Source organism: Puntigrus tetrazona, unplaced genomic scaffold (assembly GCF_018831695.1).
Source record: "Puntigrus tetrazona isolate hp1 unplaced genomic scaffold, ASM1883169v1 S000000008, whole genome shotgun sequence".
Taxonomy (NCBI): domain Eukaryota; kingdom Metazoa; phylum Chordata; class Actinopteri; order Cypriniformes; family Cyprinidae; genus Puntigrus; species Puntigrus tetrazona.
The window spans coordinates 892,942-913,883 of record NW_025047688.1 but is presented as its reverse complement, the minus strand read 5'-3'; the positions used below and the strand labels follow the sequence as shown (position 1 = coordinate 913,883).

Genomic DNA, 20,942 nt, shown 5'->3' with positions numbered 1-20,942 from the left:
CCCCAAAGCTAATATTACAAGAAGCTGCATAAAGCAGAAGCATTATACATAAAACATAATTTTTCCAAATGCATTTAAGCCATTTGCTTCATGAAAGTCTATTAATTGCTTTAACACAACAGCGGCAAACAAAATAACACACGACTTACAATTTTAAGGCAACCGGCTTCAGACGATTTTTGAGTTTTCTCCACTTAGAAAACTAACACAAACATAAGTTGAGAAAACTCAAAAAGCTTTATTTTACAATCCTGTTTCACACGCACACACTCTGTCATCATTACAGTAACTAACCTTAAACCCACTTCCAAACTTGAGCCCATGTAGTTATTGTATGATACCCAGTACTTTTTGAGGTATAGGTACAAAACGCAACCAACATTTGTAATGTGATGTGTTTACATTAAACATGAAAGAGAAATGTCCTGGGTTCTTCATTTTTCATTCAGAACGTGCGATTTATTACAAGGCACACACACTGAGTGATTCTACTAGGCTTTCCTCCGTTATCTATTCAAATTATATGAACAGAAAACGTACTGTGACGGGTTAGAAATAATGTTGTGCTTGAGGGGGAAGCTTATAGACTGAATTGGAGTTGGGGGGTTGTAGTTTAGAAATCAACCGTTGAAAACCCCATATTTGTCGAACACTCAATATTGGGGGGGGGGGTTTGCAGATTCACAATTCGTGAACTGGTATGTGGGTGTCAAAACATCAAGAAGTCATTATGTGAATAAATACATGCATACAGAGGCACTGCTCCACTCTGTGTGCGTTTGCAAATGTGTGTGAGACGGAAATACTGTATGTGTGTGTGTCAGTGTGCGTAGGTGCCTGCGTTGTAAGCTGACTTCGGGGTAGATCCCCTTCATCAGACCATGATGTCTGTGTGAAAAGCGTGAAAATGCACTTATGCATTGCATGCTTGTTCCACTCGCACTAATTCATTTTGACAAATGTCCTTTAATAATCTGCACTCAGAGATGAGAGAGAGAGAGAGAGAGAGAGAGAGAGAGAGGAGGGGAGAGTCTCAGACAGACAGACAGGAGCAGAATGAGAAAGAGAGCTGTAAGGTAAAAATGACAGGCAGAGAGAAACAGTAGTTCTTCTACAGTAATTTGTTGTTATTAGGTTGTCATGTGACCTGACAAACACAATACAGAACAGCAGTACCCATGATTTAGCTGCATCTGCAATCATCTTCATCTGTAAAATAACTGTTTTGACTATTTGTAACTTATATGGCTGTGTTATTTCACACTATTATATGTGTCACACACACAAAAAAAAAAGGTTGTCAAATTGGACAAAAAATAATCTACTTTCTAAAATGTCTTTGGTGATGCATGCAAGACTTATCCAGTCATTTAGTCTGCAGAAACTCCACCTCTTTCTCACAGTAAGCTCTCATTCAGATCTGCCTCCATCCTATCAACAATCAATGGATAGAACCAAGTCCTGCCCTGCATACTTTCTCATTCAGTAATCTCTTTTAGGTGTACATCGCAATGTGGAAAAAAAACTTTAAAGATCATTTACAATGACTGATATCACAGAGTTTACTAGTATACCGGTGCTGATGTATATATGGCTTCTTAAAGTGATACTCCACCCAGAAATGAAATTGCCACACAGGTGAACATAAATAAAGTTTTTTTTTTTAGAAAAAGGCCCTTCTCTGTAAGCCTGCATAATATGCAAATGAATGGGTGAACAAAAAAAGCTGACAAAAACTAAAAGCAAATTATTGGTTGAGTATCCTTTTAACAATCAGAAGATTATAAGTCACTGCTTGTTTAAATTTTAAGGAGCAATCCAACAAGTTTATAAATTACTGGCTTATTCTGAACCTGAATGCTCTGGGCACTGAATATTATACACAAGGTCACAAGACGGGCTCCTTTGAGGTTGTCTGTGGAAGTTTTTTGCCTTAAATAAGAGTTGTACATTACAAAACACTGCAATAGTTCAACAGTAGTCTGCTATAAGGTTGCGGTGTACTTTTCCAGAAAAGTTACAAGTCTACAGTTTTATAACAATGACCAATTATAACAATAAAAGTATTGGACACTGGTGTGTAATTTCCAATTGAATAAAAATGCATTGTACCCCTTTAAGTAGGAATTTATCTTATATCTGTATTTTCATAATTACTTTATATTTTACTTTATATTACTTTGTATTTTTGGCAATAGCCAAAAATACATTGCATGGATCGAAATGATTGATTTTACTTTTATGACAAAAATCTATAGAATATTAAATAAAGATATTTAGTAAATTTCCAACTGTAAATATATATATATAAAAATCATTTTGATTAGTAATATGCTTTGCTAAGAACTTCATTTAGAACTTGATGATGATTTTCCAATAGTTCTCAGACAGGTATCGTCCTATCCCAACAAACCAAACACTAACGGAAAGGTTTTTTTGTGAAATCTATTTCACAAAATTGACCCTTATGACTAGTTTTGTGGTCACATGTACGGTTCATCACATGAGTGTTTTTCTTACGGTGTGCATAACAAATATTTTATTTTTAACTGAACAGTAAAAACAATCCAGCCAGAATAGCTGTGCATCATTAAAAAAAACTGCAGTGTAGAGATATATTTTTGGATGCTGGTTTAAGACCAGTGGAAGCTGGTTTGGCAGATGGTTTTTTCAAAGCACGGGATGATTTTGAGCACCGGCTCCAGGCTCCGGCACCCGTCAGTGGAAAAGAGCTCCACGAGGCCCATCAAGCAGTGCTGCGTCAGCAGAGACAACATTTACCAGCAGCAGCCTACACGTGTAATCCCATTGGCAGGAGCGTGGGATTCCTGAGCTATAGTTAGATCTGAAACAACTCAATTAATCCCTGACAAATAGAGCAATTAAACAAGATCTGCTCTGAACGCTGGGAACCCGTGCATGTTCGTTCACACGAGACGGTCATTACGAAACCAGCGTGGCGACGGCAAGAAGAACGATAATTGTTTTCTTGACTTATTGTTTGTTTGTTTGAGTCTGTGACCCATTCTAATCTGTCATCTGGTGTATTACTGGGGCGCAGACTACAAGAACAACAGATGTTTCATTTCCCTAGATTCCTTCAGACTTCCACACATACACACACACACACACAGCTAGAGTTGCGCTCTGCTTGGCGTTTCTGCGGTGGGTATTTTTCTAAAGGTGTGTGGCACATCTGTGCTGCCATTGTTTATTCATGCGCCGGAGCCTTTGAAACGTGCTAAAATGCTTCCCACTCATTATAAAACTCCTGCCACCCATGGATTAGCACTTTGATGTCACCAATCCGGCTTCAAAGGCTCCTTCAGTACCATTAATCAGAGTTTAGTCTCTGAAGACCCAGCCAGGGAAAACATTTGGACATCTTGTGCAGAAACTTTTGAAAAGCTCAGACGGTGCTGCATATGCAACAGTGGGGTTTCATATTGTGTGTGTGTGTGTGTGTGTGTGTGTTTAAAGAAGAGTGAGCAGAGGAAGCAGAAAGAGAGAGAGAGCATATTAATGATGAGAGACAGTGACGGCTCACTCTGATCCTCAATGCTCTCAGCAATGAATATTAGACAGTGCATAGGTCACAAGGTCACAACATGGGCTTCATTCAGGCTCTCTGTGGAAAGGGTTTCGCCCATATTACATTACAACACACTGATGCAGTTCAATTAGAGGGTAAATAAAGGTCATTGTCTGCTGTGTTGTTATAGTTCAGAAAAGTGAAGGCTGTTGGTTGTGCTAGTCGCAAGGGCTATACATTTATGAAAGTGAGGAATTATAATAATGAACGTTTGTTGTTTGTCAGTTTTATTAATGTTACGGTTGTCAAAACGGTACTTATTGCAAGAAATAGTACATATAAGCGCAAACTGAGTGTAATGTTTTTGGACACTGGCATGCTATTTAAAATCGTTTCATTTTATTAATTGCAAATATAGCTGGGCATTAGAGTGCTGTTCTAAGTATATCCTTATCTGCAGTTTCATAATTACTGTTGTCTTTGAAATATATTTAAAAAGTGTACTGCTAAATGCATTGTGTTTATATGCATTCATAGTAAACTTATAATATATTTTATATTGCACATGTGTAATAATGATGCAATTTAGTAAAAATGTAATGTAGTTAAATGTAATGTAATGCTACGGTTAAAAATATATCTGGAAAAACTTGTGTCCGACGGAGTAAATACCTAGTAAGTACTTAGTAGCTGTTTTTCTTACGTAAAATAAAACGTACTTACCATGTAGTTATGGGACAGTTTGTATTTATAGTTTGTAATTATGTAGATTTTACCGAGTCTGTCGCACAGCTGCTTATGTAACCAAAAGATTGTCACATGTGTTGCAGACTTTATACGACGTAATTATGAAATCAAGTACACAGACATAAGCTACTTAAAATAAAGTGTTATATGTGTAACATTAGCTGCCTGTTACTGTTATGGACAGTATTTCACCAGTATTATTACACCATTTTAAACAGTCTTTTAAAATGTACGCTGTTCCTAAGGGCAGAGCAATCTGGCATTAAGCAGCAAGATTTAGTCTTTGTGTTTGTAGCCTTTTGGCCGATCTCCTCCAGGGTTCAAACACGCGTTCTTTGGGTCGCAAGCTCAGAGCGCTACATCGCTGTGTTGTTTTATTGATCGATGACTGACGGTCTGTGTTTCTTCTTCGGCTGAGCAGGTAACCTGGCCACATCCAGAGCGAGAGTGACAGCAGCGTCCAGATCTCTGCCTCCTCAGCTCAGCAGCGGCAGAAACAAGGTCCGTGCTGTCCTCTTTACATTCAGACGTCTCTTTCGTTCACCTGTTAGTGTCAGATGAAAACGAACATGAATTAACAGCTTTGTGCAGTTTTATATGTTCAGTAAAGGTGCAGAGTCAGGTGTTCCTGTGTAGCCCACCGCCAGTTACTTCGTTAGCTACATGCAGAATCATTTTGCTATTATTTTGCCAGTGTATTTACTCCAGAACCTCTGAACTCCTGGTTCTGATCGTAAAATAGCCCTGTTCTTCAGTCTTCTGCACTTTTGATCTGTTATCTGACTGTCTGAACTATCCTCTCTCCTCTCAGTCTCCTAAATACCTGCTAAAGGTAAGAGTCTCTTTATATCTGTCTTCGTATTCGTTAGTCTCTGACAAAGTTTTCACTACTCCGTTTTCTCTTTCTGGTTCGATTTTGAATGGACGGAACAAAACCTAGAATATCCTAAATGCTTAGACGATGAATCAAGTTCATTTGAGAAGCAGCTTTAAAAGAGCCACATCCTATGAATGTCCATTATGCAAAACCAATAGATATTGTTTTTAACATCTATTTAATATCTCTTTGATCCCAGTAAATCAGAACTGGAATTTTTTGTTCATGTCTTTTACATTTAAGACATCTAAGACATTAATGTATTTCTAAAAAATAGCAAAATGTACTTTTAGCAGATAAAAGTCAAATTTCTCTTTTACAGGAAAATGGAACAAAAACATTGAACGTTCTTACTTGCAATATAACTGTTTGTCCATTCAAATAAACTGAGATTGTCCCTCCCTTGATTCAACCTGCCACTGACTTGCAATAGAAACCTACTGCACATTTATTATAAAAAATATTTTTCAAAGAATTAAATAAAGCAGTGGGGTTTTTTTTTAAATGTCCTTGATTTTTTTTTTTTTCAGAAATATCCAGCAAAATTCACAAATAGTTACAAAGAAATGGCAAATAACATACATGCATAATAACATTTTATTTTTATTTGCAACTTCTGAAAAATTAATATAATTTTAATATAATTTTTAATCTTTCATGTTTAATTCAATGTGTTACTTTTTTAATCATTCGAAATTTTACTCTGTCCAAAACGGACAGAGTAAAACATTGTTTTAGTTAATACTTTGAAAAATATATATTTTTAATGTTTTTGACCCAGTTTTCACTTTTTAGCAAATTACACAAAAACATAAAATATAATAAAAATATAATAATAAAATAAAATAGAAACTGAAATGACAAAAATCTGAAATATGATTTTTTTTAATGTACTCAAACTCAAACTATTTGCAACTTATATATTTTACAATGTGAGTTTTCAGTCTGTTTAATAGTATTCACTGTAAATATTGTTCACGCGATTTTTTTCGCTGTGAAAGCCCTTCAGTCACAGCGAAGCCCCGGGTGAGGTTTACGTTTCTTTAGGTCTATCACTGAAGGAGGACTTGATAAAGCTGATGGATCCTCACGCAGTGCTGAGTTGCTGTTTCTTATGCAGGAAAACCCTGGATAATTATTTCTCCCTTTTCCTCTGTTCTGCTTGCGAGATTAAAACAGTCCTGCAGACTACCTGCTGTATCAGAGAAATATAATTAGACACCGGAGCACAGAAGCCAGTTAATTGGTTGCAGTTAATATTGCAGATACTTCTAAAGTGCTTCAGTCACAGATGAGATGCTTTACAGAGTTCTGCTTGTAAGCAGAAGTGGGACAGATGTCTTATTAAAACACTGGGTTAGTTCGATTGTCTCTCAGTCAGGGTTCATGTCCAACCCTTCAGTTTCTCATAAAGATCACACACACCTCTGCACACGCAGATGAAATAGAATACGAAGACACGCTTAGGCTGGTATAGACCTGCTCTAAATTATGTATCGCCTTGATAAATTCATGAGGCCCGTTGTAGCGATGGCTGTTACACACATCATATCTTGCCCTTGTTAAGAACAGTTTGAAGCCTGAAGTTCATTATGAAAACACGTCCCTGCGGTATTCAGCTCATCACGCTTGGATCATGATGGGTTAAGCTCATTGTCATTAACGGCATTGTACAAAAAAACACTATTTGTTTACATTAATTATTCGTTAACATGAACTGATGCTGAAAAGTGGTTTCACTTTATTTGAACGTTTGTGTAACTATGCATTTAAGTGCTGATTAAAATTCATTTACTACATGTACTTTCTATATGCTTAGGGTTTGGCTTACTTAAGCAGAGTATATGTAACAAAATAAAGTATTACCAAAGATACTCATTAAGCTCTTCTTAATCTCAGTTAATGTAATTGAAACTTCTGATAATCCATTTAAATCAGTGTTTGTATTATTTTCTGGACCTGAGATGACATGAACTGACAATAAGAAGAAGCATTGCATTGATTAGCTTTAATAAACATTTGTTGTGTTAACATATTGTTAGTTTATGTTAGTTGAAGCATGAAAAGTGGGGACATCCCATAAGCGTAACGGTTTTTATACTGTACAAAATGTATATGTGATTACCCTACACTTACCTACCCCTTAAAGGGCACTGAGCACACACACACACACACACACACACAATAAAAATACTCACTTCGTAATAATCAGAGTTTTGAAAGTTATCCTGAAAAGTCACCTTCACCTTGTAATACATGTCATACCTGCATCATTACACAAATTCATGTCCTGATTTGTCACAAAAACGCACACACACTCCCACTGTCTATAAACAAATATGCTGAAAACTTTATGTAATAGTAGCCTTATAAGCTATGAGTTTGCTAGTGTGATAACGGATACAAATGCGCTGTCAAATGAATAATTTAATAATAATAATACGTTTTTGTTTTTGATAAATGTGTGTGTATTGTGTCTATTTATTGCGCATATAAAATACACACACATTCATATATTTTTTAAATATTTACATGTGTTTACTTGTACATATATACATTCATAGAATTTATTATTATGTCAATTTATATATAATGTATGTATATGTAACATTTTTCTTAAATACATACATGCACGTGTGTATATTTATATCTACATCATGCAATTAATTGCCATTGATCATTTGACAGCATTACTATTTTTATTTACTATTTGTACTTGTGAATTCATTTGTATGATGCAGGGAAATGATGTTTTTAGAAAATAATAAATAGAATTGAAAAAGTTCCACACAATACAAAATGATTACAAATGACCATTAGAGTGTTAGAGAGACTTTTAGTTGTTTACCTTGACTAATACTATACCTATAGTCCATAGTTCTTGTTTTGTCATTAAAAAAACCCTCTTTAGTGTTTAATGTTTTATATACAGTATATATATATACAGTATATATAGCTACAGTAAGTGTGTTTATTTGTGTTTAGGTGGACACCATGGAAATGATGCGTCACCCAGAGGAAACCACTAACATGAGGAGACAGACAGTGGCGTCTTATTTCAGAGTGAGTCCTCAGATCCTCACGTCATTAGTTTAGCAAGCAGCACTTAAATATTGAGACCAATACTCTCTATTAACTAGGTGCACATATTAACATATTGGCTGTTTATTAGTACCTAAAAGGCACATATTTTGCACGACCATATTCTACATCCCTCAGTATCCAAACTTAACAATTTAACACATATGTGTGTGTGTGTTTTCTGCTCTAGTACTCTCTCATGGACCTGCTGTCTAAGATGGTGGTAGGAACGCCTCATTTCGTCCGCTGTATCAAACCCAATGATGACCGGCAGGCTCTCCGTTTTAACAAGGAGCGCGTGATGGTTCAGCTGCGGTACACCGGCATCCTAGAGACCGTCAACATCCGCCGCCAGGGCTATTCTCACCGCATACTCATCGAGGAGTTTGTTAACAGGTAGAAAACAGCCACAGAGTAACAAAACGCCGGCAGAATGAGTGTCGAGCTTGTCCCGCGGGGCCCGGAGAAACAACGAAGATCACACAAAACACAAGCTGCTAATGAGAGCGGGAGGAGAGAGATTAGCAAGGACTCAATGAACACGACATCCTGAGAGAAGGCTGACGATTCACAGCGAGGCAGAGAGAATAATGTGTTGACTTAAATATTTGATGCACAAAAGCTGATTCCTGAAGCTCCGAAATCTAGTTAAAACGGAAAATATTTTCATTTTGTGGTTCATTTAATTAGTGGTTTTAGTTCATTACTATGGCTCATATGTAGGGCTAGAAAACTAAATAAACTCATAAAGGGTTAGTTCGCACTTAGTGTGGTCCCACTTTAGCCTAGGGACCAATTCTATCTATTAACAAAATGTTAACTATGACTTAATATACGTTTAATTTGCTGATTATTAGGTAGTTGTCAAGTTAAGGGATTAGAATATGCTCACACAAAATAAAGAATTAACATGTGCTTTAAAAGTACTAATAAACGGTATGCTAATAATGTGCATGCTAGTTAATAGTTAAAATTGTTCCTTAAAATAAAGTGGTAACGTTGTATTTTAAAGTCTCTTAACTAGTTGCTTATTATCATGCATATAAATAGAGTATAAGCCATTTATTAGTAGTATTTAAACACATATTAATACATTATTCTACTAGGAACGCTGAAATATGGTGTGTAATTATTGAGTGCTGTCAAGTGATTATGGACTTACTATATTGAGGGAGGGATTCAAGCTATATTTAGATCGTAATATCACAGACTTGGGATTCAATAAGAAACCATCAAGCAACCACCGAGCATTATGGCAGCATTAATATCAGAAAACATATAAATGTAGATCTTCTAAAGGTGGTCATTATCTTGCAAAAAAGAAGGGGAAAAAAAACATTTGAACTCCAAGTCCAGACTTCATCAGTTATGCAGTCAAATGACATTATTCCGGCCGTTCCTGTTGGACCACAGGAATGTTATTAGATTTAATTAGCTGGAGCTCTTGGGCTTCATGAAAAGAAGGAAAAAAGACAGACAGACAGACAGTTAGAGAGATCAAAGCTTGGAGAGCGCTCCGTGAGCGCATATTGAACAGACCCACCTCCTCTAGTGCTCCCTAAAGCTCCTGGGAAACTCACGTTGCAGGTTTATTATCTATATATTTTGACAGCTCTGAACGAAGACCATAATCTCATCAATAATAGGTCATTAAGCCTCTGAGAATACAAGTGATGCTAAATTAGACTCTGGTTGAGTAATTAGTGCTGAAGTGGTACTTTGAAGGGGCGGAGTGAATCTGCTCAAAGTTTCTCAGCGCTGTGGAAATTCATGGTCCAAATTTACTTTTCCGAAGCTTTGGGAATCGCACTTCGTTTTCCATAAACTTTTCTCTTTCTTGCGCTTTCTTTCAACCCATCCATCCCTTTCTCTCGTGGGCCGTGAGACGGTGGACATGTAGGTCATCTTTTTTACATAAACATCCCAGACAATTTCTCTGCGCTCAGAGGGGCCGCTCAGACGCAAGGCTTTTTTCCCGTCGTCCTTTTGATCACAGAAGTGTCCTGATTATCCGTATTTTCCCCAGACTTCCCCGACCAGTACGCGTAAAAAAAAAAAAAAAAAAAAAGAAAAATACTCCGTGACCGTTCTGTTTGCTCTTTCTTGGTCGGACGGCGTCTGCTCCACAAAACCAGTTTCTGTATGAAGAAATGGATTCAAAAGGATCTTTTTGGAAAACCTGGGAAGGAGAGTCCTTTGTATCTTCAATCAGAGACATAACAGCTTTTAGGAGCATAATTATGAAAGCCAGTATTCTTTCTTAAACACAAAGGCTGATATCTTCCTCTTCAGAGCGAGTAAATATACACAGGATCAACCACAAGCTTCAGATGTTTCTATGAGATTCAGGCCAGTGTATTTATAGGCAGGTACATTCAGAAGTATAACTGATGGCCCCTAGACAATAGCAACAATGGTCCCACATCTAGTGATTTATCATAGAATCAGGTGACGCTTTACCTTTCTGTTCTGAGCGTCAGAGGTTTTTGCAGCAGAAAGATGTTATCATTGGAATATCTAGGGCGATCTGGAGAGATAATGTCGCCATAGTCTTTTATCTTGTTTTGTGCAAAACAGTCTTAAAGGTGAAGTGTGTGATTCTTCCTGAATGAGGACTGGCTGTGTTTAGGATGTAGTACTAAACATAAGGTGTCAAGTTGAAAAAAAATCGTCATCATTTATTTTGTTTTTTTTTTACTTCTGTCAGTTGTATTTTAAAGACATTTAATACATTTCCTCAATACAGTTTTGTTTGATAATTAATGAACGTTTGAGCTTAAAGTGCAACCTAAGTTTGCTTATAAATAGTGCAAGGTGTAAGGGAAGTCTGATCATTTTGATTTTCTTGCAGGTATTACTATCTGGCGTTTCGTGCCCATCAGATGCCAGAGGGCAGTAGAGAGAACGCCATCTTTATACTGCAGAGAGCCAAACTGGACAACTGGGTGCTTGGCAAGACCAAGGTACAGTTATCATCACCCTGTTGAAATTCTTTTTGTTCACTAATTTGCTGTTTATTAATATGTAGCAATGTAGCTGTTAAATGTATGTATTGGGTAGGATTAAGGATGTAGAATAAGGTCTCGTAGAATACGGCATTAATATGTGCTTAATTGCTACTAATAAATGTCTGATATTCTAGCAATACGCATGCTAACTAGTTAAGAGACCCTAAAAAATGTTACTGAAAAATGATATACTCCCCCTCATGTCATTCCAAGCCCCTAATTTCTTTATTTATTTAAAAAGATATTTTTAATGAAATCCAAGAGCTTTCCGACCCTCCGCTGAGAGCAATGCAACTGAAATGTTCCCAGACCCAGAAACTCAGTAAGGACGTCATTGAGAAGAACGGTTTCTTCAAACACAAAAAGTTGTTGGCAGAGGCTGTTTACACTAACTCCTCTCGCCAGTATGTGATTGGTCTAATCAGCTTCAGTCGTACAGATGGTAAAACATGTGCTGTTATCATTCTGACACAATCGACTCGGGTTTGAATCTGCCTTTTGCAAACTTTTTTTTTTCTCCCTTTTCAAATTTCAAACTTCAGAAAGCATTCGTTTTTAATGAAAAAATTAGGAAATGTTGAAACTAAAGTATAATGGTAGGGTTAGGGTAGTCGTAGGGAGGGCTTTATTGTACCAATAATGTGGCAGCCATTTAATAATTTTGATTAAAATGTAAATTTACACTTAATAAGTTATTATTGCATACTGTTTGAAAATGTACAGCAATACTGAGGTGCAGATAATTGTCTGCAAGTAAAAAGGGCAGAATATAGTGCATCAGGTCACTGTTTAGTACCATCATGCAGTGCATTAAAAAAGTATTCAGACCCCTTCATTTTGTTAAACGACAAACCAAATTTGAATCAACTTTGCTGAAGAAAAAACTAAATTATTATTACTTAAAGCCCATTTGGCAGCAATAACGGCCACCCAGGCTCACTGGGAAAAAACTGTCTGTGATCACATTTCTGCCAAACGATATTACGTCGCTTCTTGCACATTTCATGACACTTTCAAAGTGAAAACGTTCAGTCGGTGGCGCAAGTTTCATTCAAAACTGAAATCTTTTATAGTTTATATTTGTTGTTGTTGTACATATCCCAGAAATAAAGAGTTGGCCGTCTGAAGAGTGGTGCTAAAAAGCTAACGCTCTGCTCAGTTTGGTGATAGCCACCTACACGCTGCTCTAAACCTAACAATTATGTGAAAAAAAGCTTGATTGCTGCTACAAGGCACGTTGCATCTCAAGTGCGATGTTGTACCAGGTGGGCTGCCGAGCAAGTTTACTATGTCAGAAAATCCGTACATATGGATTCATGTGATGTGAAATTTAAAATGCATTCGTTTAAAGTCATGCTCCATATTGCATCTATATTACTATGACATTACACATATATCATAGGCTTTCAATTTTGTGTTCATAACAGCTGTTAAAATGTCTAATAGAAAATGTATAGATCAAGAAGAGCTCTGGACGTTGAGCAAACATGCTCTACACATGTCTGACTTCGAAACGGTTAGGCAGGAAGTCTTCTATAGATATTTGTCATTTATTATTCATTTAACTTTAATAGCTTTCTCCTTTAGCGTATTTCTGTCAGACCAATGCTTCCAGAAGAAAAAGCATTTACACGCCAAGGTCGTGGTTTCTTTCCTCACATTCTTTCACAATCGCTAACTCTCACTTCGGTCTGAGAAGTCAAGGTAGTTATCTGTGAATCTAATTGACCAGATGGTCGGCATCTGCAACTCCGAGGGAAAAAAAAAAGAAAATAAAAAGTTCAAAGTGTCCTTTTTCAACCCAAACCTCTTGATGATCTCGCGTCCCCCGACAGAGTTTTTTATTGTGGGGTACGAGCATGCTCTCCTGCATCTCTGCGTCTTGCAGGTGTTTCTGAAGTACTATCACGTGGAGCAGCTCAACCTGATGTTGCGGGAGGTGATCGCACGGGTGGTGTTGATGCAGGCCTACACCAAAGGCTGGCTGGGAGCTCGGCGGTACCGAAGAGAGAGGGAGAAACGCATCAACGGAGCGATTATCATACAGTCAGGTTCCTGCAGCCCAAACTTCATAGAGATAATAGATGCATGTGCTCGTGTTCAGGCCAGTTTATGAGGAGCTGTTTATGTGCGATGATTTATTTCTGCAGCTAAAATAATGTTATACATCTGTCTAATATAGTTTATATGCATTTTGTTGAAATTTCAAAGACAAAATATGCTTTTTTAATGAATGGAAATATTCTAAACAAAAATGGGCTGCACTATACAGTCTATGATTATACAGCAAAATAATAATTTACTTTAAATAGACAAAATTGTGTGATTGGTAACAATTTTTATTACTGCTGTCAAATGATTAATCGTGATTAATCGCATCCAAAAAGTTAAAATAATATAATATAATATAATATAATATAATAACATGCTATATGTGTGTGCATAATGGATATACATATTGGATACACAGAGTACACACATATATATTAAAACTACTTTTTATATTTTTGCTCACAAAAGCTGAATTTTTTGGTTAAAAACGATTCTTTTTTCTATTGAAATATATTTTAAAAAAATTTCAGTGTCACACGATGCTTCAGAAATCAATCTAATATGCAGATTTGATGAACAGGAAAATTCCAATGTTAAAATCAGTTGTGCTGCTTAATATTTCTGTGGAAACACAGTTCCTTCATCAGTAGAAAGTTTAAAAGAACACCATTTATTTGAAATATATTTTTAAAAATGTCTTTCCTGTCACTTCTGGTCATTTCAATGCTCATTAAAAGCATTCGTTTCCTTTACATTATAATTTTTTTGACCCCAAACATGAGCATAGTTTATATTTGTGGCTGTTTACCCACAGAATAGTGTTTGTATTACACCGGTTTGATGAATACTAGAAACTGTTTGCTACTGTAAACTAGTATGTTGTGTTTTAATCCCCTCCTGTCTCTGTGTGTGTCTCTGTGTAGCCTGGAGGGGTTATGTGGCCCGTCAGAATCTGAAGCAGATAAAGAGAGAGCGCGAGCAGGCTGCTGTACGGATCCAGTCAGGTACACATCTCTGAACACTCTCTGCAACTCAAATAAAACTAATGCAACAATATTGTGGAAATATTCCCTGGAGAAATTCTACTCTTTCATTTTCTTTATTTTTTTCTCTGTGTCTCTCAGTTTCAGTGTAGCGATTTACTGGCTTGACAAACAACACAAACTGTAATGCTTTTGCATCCAAACTGCGAACAAGGAAAAAGTACAAAAGAAAGTAAAAACAGAATTGTTTTGGACTCAAAAGACGCCGAATATTTAAATAATTATATTAATAATATTTAATATTATATAAAAATATTTTATATATTAAGATATTAAGATAAACGTGATAATGGTCATGTCTGATATTTTAAAATAAATTCCATAACTACAGTTTCCATAACAAATATTAAACAGCACAACTGTAAATATTTCTGGAAACATACTGGAAAATACTGTAAATATTTCTTGAGAAGACTACTAAAAATTCAGCTTTGCCATTAAAATAATAAATCACAGTTTAAAATATATTCAAACAGACATTTGTACCTATTTTTAGTTTTCGATTTTTTTTCATAATATTGCTGTCTTTATTGTAGTTTTGATCAAATAAATGCAGCCTTGGAAACATTAAAAATCATATTAACCCCAAACTTTGAATATTAATGTACTTAAATGTAGTTTTAATGTTTTGTTGATATATATATATATATATATATATATATATATATATATATATATATATATATATATATATATATATATGTGTGTGTGTGTGTGTGTGTGTGTGTGTGTGTGTACTCTGTATTTTTTTATTATGTATATATATATATATATAAATACACATGCATGTATACATTTCAGAAAAATATGTTATGTTTATGTTTTAATAGAAATTATATAAATATAAATATAACAGAAATGCATGTAAACATTTGAAAAAATAAGCTGTGTGAGTATTTATGTATACATACTAAATATACACAGTACACATTCATATGCAAACAAAAACTTTTTATTTTGAATCCGATTAATTGCGATTAATCGTTTGACAACACTAAATTAAACATAAACCAAATATAATTATGTCGACTGGAGGATTTGTAGAATTTTAAGCGCTTTCCTTCCGTCTTTCCAAACTAGCTTTTTTTCTTTCAATCTGAAACTTCAGCATTTTCACAAAGCACTTTTTTTTTCATCTCAACAAACAATCCCATGAACCAGCGCTGCTAAATTAATAATGTGTGAAGCCGGCATCTCTTTTGCAAGTTTGGGTCACAGCATTCGGTCCCCATGTTTCAGGAGAACACTGTATTTTGAGATTCTCTCTCTGCTTTCATCTGTTTCCCAGAGCAGTCTGCAGAGGAGCGGAGAGAGAGAAAGAGAGAGAGAGAGAGAGATGGGGGTTCCCTGCCACTTCCTCTCTCACATTCCCGGCCCATTACAGACTCTCTCATACCAGAAACAAGATGGCTTTTTATACTGTCACCCTTTTCATCTGAAATGTAAATGAATTCTTACTCGGTGTGGCCTGACGGAGATCAAAGCGGGGCGTATTAACCTTCTCGGGGCGCGTCTTCTGAGGGCGTGAGGAGGAGGGGCGGAGGCAGGGGTCCAGGGGGAGGAAGGAGAGGGAGGAGTGCTGCTATTGTTCTGCTCTCCTCTTCTGGAGTATACTTCAGTTCCTCTTTTTGGCAGACGTCTCTCTTTGGCTCTGTGCTCTGAGTCTGCTGGTGCAGGTGGCGCGGTGCTCGGCCACATGTTCAGAGCCGTGTAGAGGTGTGTGTGTGTGTGTGTGTGTGTGTCCACTTTGAGGTGGGACGCATTAGCATTTTTTAAAAACAAACACTCGTCTTTCAAACACTTGCGATCCATAGGCTGGGAATATGCTGAGCACAGTATGCAAATTACACAGCGGCTTTCAAAAGAGGAAATGTTTTCCATAGCTCTAGGATATCTATAAGAAAGGATCGTTTTTGAGGATCCTGCTCAACCAAAGCTGTGTTTTAGCAAATGGCAATTATACGGAAGATCGGGAAGACTTTAGTATAGGGACTGATTCTTACTTTTAGCTAGTTTCGTATTAGCATGTCTAATATTAGCTTTAGATTGTTTATAAAGCACATATTCTGCATGACCGTACTCTGCACAACTGAGCAACTACCTTACTAACTATTAATAAGCAGAAAATTTGGTTTTTGAGGCAAAAGTCATGATTAAACGTTTGTTAATAAAGGGAATTGGAGCTTAAAATAAAGTGTGACTGATTTTAGTTTTAAAGCCCAGCATAATTTATTCAGTTCATGTCATTCCAGACCTTATTATATTATATGTCTCATTGTCAATATCTTGTGGTTATAAATGATCGTTCATGCACTTAACACTTAACCAATGTTACTTTACTTAAAGCAGACAAAAAACGCTTTTGAGAATTAGCTTTTTGAAACATAAGAGAAGACTTTAATTTCTCACGCTTTAGGGTCTCTTAACCAGTTGCTTATTAGCAGGCTTTTTATTAGAATTTATTAGTAGCGATTAAGCACAAATTAATTCTTAATTCTATCCAGTACATAAACCTAACAACTACCTTACTAGCTATTAATAATTAAGCAAATTATGAATTAAATCAGGGAAAATAGCGAATAAGTCTTCCCTTTTCTAGATTGTCACCGTAAAATGTAACAGGGGAATCTATTATAATTAAGTGGATATAGCATGATGTTGATTGTGTTATTAAGTTGTAGTCATAAATTAGTACGTAATGTGTTCAAATGACTCATGTTGGAAACATAAGGTTTTTACGCATACAGTGTAAGTCTGCTGATAGTGATGGAAAGCGTTCAGGCAGTGTTCTCAATAACTTGCGCACTGGGTTGCATTTCCCAAAAGTACTGTTAGCTTACTATGCATGCATGTGCTTTAATTACCAACATAGTTCAGCCGTTTCCCAAAACCATAAACATTCCCACACAGCATCCCGAGTGGTCGGGAGCATACTTCTCTGATAGCATGCTATATGCTTACGTGGATCACGTTCTAGGGCACAGTAAGCAAGCCGTCGCGCAGCACGTTCTGTGTCTTTCATCTCATTTTAATACACGTGTGTCAGCAGTGTTTTTGATGAGGTGTGTGTAAATATGTAAGGGAGTCCCGGTGTCAATCAAACATCAAATAAAATCAAACGACGGGGAACAAAAAGAGCGTACTCCTCAGGTGATAAGCTAGTGCTGTGCTTGAGCAGCGAGTTACGTTGTGTACAGAAAACGCGCTTCTTAGTGAACGTACATCCGAAGTCCCACCATAACACACGACAAACTAGCCAATCGCCACGCTGTTTCCAGCGGTTCGTGCCTTTGAGTTTACAGGCCTCTGTTCACACCCTGATCTGCTCTGATTAAAGCTAAAGTTTTGTGAGTTTTAATTGGGCGTCTCATTGAAAGTGGAATAAATGACTTGCTTTAGCATTTTAGAGCAGCACTGCCGCTTTCATGTGTTCTGAGGTTTACGCTCATTTGTATGAGTGATAAAGTACTAATTACACACTCAAAGCTCATTGTGTTTTTATCCTAAACATTCGCTCAGTGCGTCTGATCAAAGAAAACGATTTATCTGAATCAGTGTATACAAGTGGGAAACTTTTACGTTACACGCGATACAACCAAAAAGCTAAATATGCTATTAGTCATACTAATTAGTGCCATTTTTTGCCAAACATTATCGTTCATCAGACTTATTTTAAGGATTCGGACGAACCTAGAGCACCTTTCGTGCCACAGATCCCTTGATTGGTGTGCTATTAAATTTCGAAGCAATCAGATTTGCGTTATTTTATTCATTGTTTGATCGTGTATATGTGTTACAGTATACAGAGGCTACAGAGTCAGGAAAGACTACAGACAGAGTCGACAATGGACTGGGTGAGTGAGGGTGTGTTCATTGTGCTTGTTTCCTTTGTATGTTTTCATGGTGTATTTTTGCATGATTGTGTGTTTAGGTATCTGTTTGTTCCCCTAAAGACCGCCCCAGTCGTGCTGTGTTAGAGTGTGTGCAGGCATTGTATTCACCTTCCTTAAGTCACGGCTTTTGAGTGACAAACGCTGTGTGTGAATAGACACTAGTAGATGATTGTCTGTAGCCTTGGACAGCAGAAACTAAATTAAATGCGCATTAGGCACTTTTCGAAAGATAATTGAAAATGTTTAAAAGAATGTAAATTGTATTTCACATTCCTGATGAATTAAAGCGAGCTGATTTGTAGCACAGATTTATATATATATATTTTTTCGAACCCGTGCAGCAGTGATCGCTGACAATCATATAACTCGTTTTAATAGATTTCGTAAAATCCAAAGTTTTCATCCGCCCTCCCACATCTGAGAGTGTTTTGGGTGAGTGTATATGTTTATGTGCGTGTGTGCGTGTATCCTCCAGCCAGTTGGCTTATCAGAGGGGATTCTCAATGCTTGTTTATATCAGAAGTCTCAGTGGTGAAACTTCAAACCTCACACTTTGCTATTCTGTTTCATCAGGGCTGGAGAGAAGCGTTATAGATTTATTTTGACATCAACTGGCCCAATTTTCCCTTGTAAAGTTCATAAACTTACCTACATGCTCATTAGCTGACAGGAGCAGGTGTGTGTGTGTGTGTGTTTGTCTGCGTGTGTGTGTGCGCGCTATCAGGGTTCGAGTACCAGCTGACGTCAGTGAGTGTGTGTTCCTCAGAGGTACTAAACAGCTATGTCACGGTTCATAGCTCAGGAGACTTGTGCAGTTATTTACACAGCTATTGTTTTAAACAAATAATTGGTTTCGTTTTGACATGCATTGTGTAAAAATATTGTGGCTAAATGCCTGTTCACAACAATAATGATAACCATAACAATAACTATATAAGCATCCACAGCACTGTTTATTATAACCATGTGCTGCAGTTTTAGCACTTAACAGCGCTAACGAGCTAAAGCTCTTTCAAGCTGACTTCCTGTGTTTTTATTTTAAATCGACCGGGAAAAAAAAAATCCTGAAGTAATTCAGCGATATTGTTACTATGTGTCATTATCATTATAGTTGCGGTGTGGAAAGGTACAGCAATTTCAAAACAGTTTTTTTTTCCTTGAACAGGCCTTAAACTAAATAAATAGTCTAAGAAAAAATGGATATTCTGTCATTTACTTGTTCTTTCAAACATACACAAAAAATATATATTTTTAAGCATGTTAGGGTCCAACGAGAGAACGAAAGATGGTTTTGTAATTTTTAATTTAACCAATTTAATTTAATGTAACGAATTGTTGAGCAATTTCATTGCTTCTGAAATATGAAAATTTAATTTAATTTAATAAACAACACGACGTATAATGAAAATCTGCAGCGTGTGAAATGAGACTAATGCAATGGAGTAACGGAATAAATACACAAGGAGTGAAATGAGAGGAAGCGGCTGTTCCTCAGTGAATCAGGCCAGACTTCACAGGCCGCTCAGTGCCACACGTTGATGTTAGAGCGGGTGTTTACAATGATTTGAAAGAAAGAGTGACGTGAAGCAGAAAACTCCAGCCTCACAATATAAGTGCTGCTGTAATGCAGTCATCCGATATCAATGAGGTCATCTAAACTAAGTTGTTTTCTCAAAATCACAATTCTGATTGCTTTACGATGACTTTTCTCCTCAGACAAACCACACCTGAAAGAAGATCCTCCAGCAGTCACCTCCCAGTTGAAAAGGTCAGACGCGATCATCCCTGAAAGCATCTGTATCATTTTAAACCCAAAACACAGGGTTTGCGGAACTTCTCCTTGCTTTTATGGCGCTTCCTGCTTCATGCTTTTACAGTACAAAATAATACAGCACAATCGTAGACAAACATGGACAGAATTTGAATTTCCGAACGAAGCAGTCCTTTAATTGCCCGTCCGATACGGCTGGTGTTAATGTGAACTCTGCCGTCACCTAACTGCAGTGAATATTACACAGAGCAACCCTCAGATCAAACAGCGCAGTCCCTGAGACAAAAGAGACAGTTCCCTCGCAGAGACTTCACTTCTCCGCTGAGAGAGAGAGAACCCAGGGAGGTAAAGAGAGAAGGAGTGAATCAAAAGGCTGGAAAAGCGTGGTAGAGAGTAAACGCTGACTTCTCCCTGAGGTGATTTGTCTTTTCGCTGCTCTCTCTACAGATGTTGGAGCCCCTTTTTTCCAGTAAAGACCTGAGGTTCTTTGCTAGGACTTTGATATCCTACTCGAATTCAATATGTGAAATAGTAGAGCCACTCTGTGACTTGGAGCACATCGCTGAGCTTTGAAGTCTGATCCAATTTTTGCTGCTCGCCATTTGATGTTGAAAGGATGAGATGAAGAAAACGTACAGTTTTTGCCAGTAACTCTGCTGAGCATATGTAAGATTAAAACAGCCCGCTCCTTTGGAGGGTGTACTTAGAAATGTTAAGCAGATTAATTCTTTCCTATAGCTCTTTTATTCAAAGATAAAATTAAATGTGTGTGGAAGTCTGCGAGGACGGCCTCCGTTATTTCCTGCATTACAATGAAGCCAGCGTGACGAGAGAGAAAGAGAGGGAGCGCTCTGGTACCAGTGCATTAGCACTTACTGTTGCTATATACAGTGTGTGTGTGTGTGTGTGTGTGTGTTAATGGATGCTCTAAACCAGCC

At 37.0% G+C, this 20,942-nt stretch overlaps 2 protein-coding genes across 2 annotated transcripts in view; both read left to right on the top strand.

Moving 5' to 3' along the window:
* The window catches only part of LOC122332329 (myosin-IIIb-like), a 64,349-nt gene extending 48,507 nt beyond the window's left edge, over positions 1-15,842 (top strand). The window contains exons 25-32 of the mRNA XM_043229658.1: positions 4,701-4,780; positions 5,091-5,111; positions 8,142-8,219; positions 8,428-8,633; positions 11,089-11,200; positions 13,134-13,296; positions 14,221-14,301; positions 15,629-15,842. Coding sequence (XP_043085593.1) covers positions 4,701-4,780; positions 5,091-5,111; positions 8,142-8,219; positions 8,428-8,633; positions 11,089-11,200; positions 13,134-13,296; positions 14,221-14,301; positions 15,629-15,786 — 899 coding nt within the window. The 3' untranslated portion in view covers positions 15,787-15,842. The remainder of the gene's footprint in view (positions 1-4,700; positions 4,781-5,090; positions 5,112-8,141; positions 8,220-8,427; positions 8,634-11,088; positions 11,201-13,133; positions 13,297-14,220; positions 14,302-15,628) is intronic.
* The window catches only part of LOC122332259 (myosin-IIIb-like), a 34,660-nt gene continuing 29,504 nt past the window's right edge, over positions 15,787-20,942 (top strand). The window contains exons 1-4 of the mRNA XM_043229554.1: positions 15,787-15,801; positions 15,873-16,056; positions 18,140-18,194; positions 19,950-20,001. Of these exons, the coding sequence (XP_043085489.1) occupies positions 15,787-15,801; positions 15,873-16,056; positions 18,140-18,194; positions 19,950-20,001 (306 nt within the window). The remainder of the gene's footprint in view (positions 15,802-15,872; positions 16,057-18,139; positions 18,195-19,949; positions 20,002-20,942) is intronic.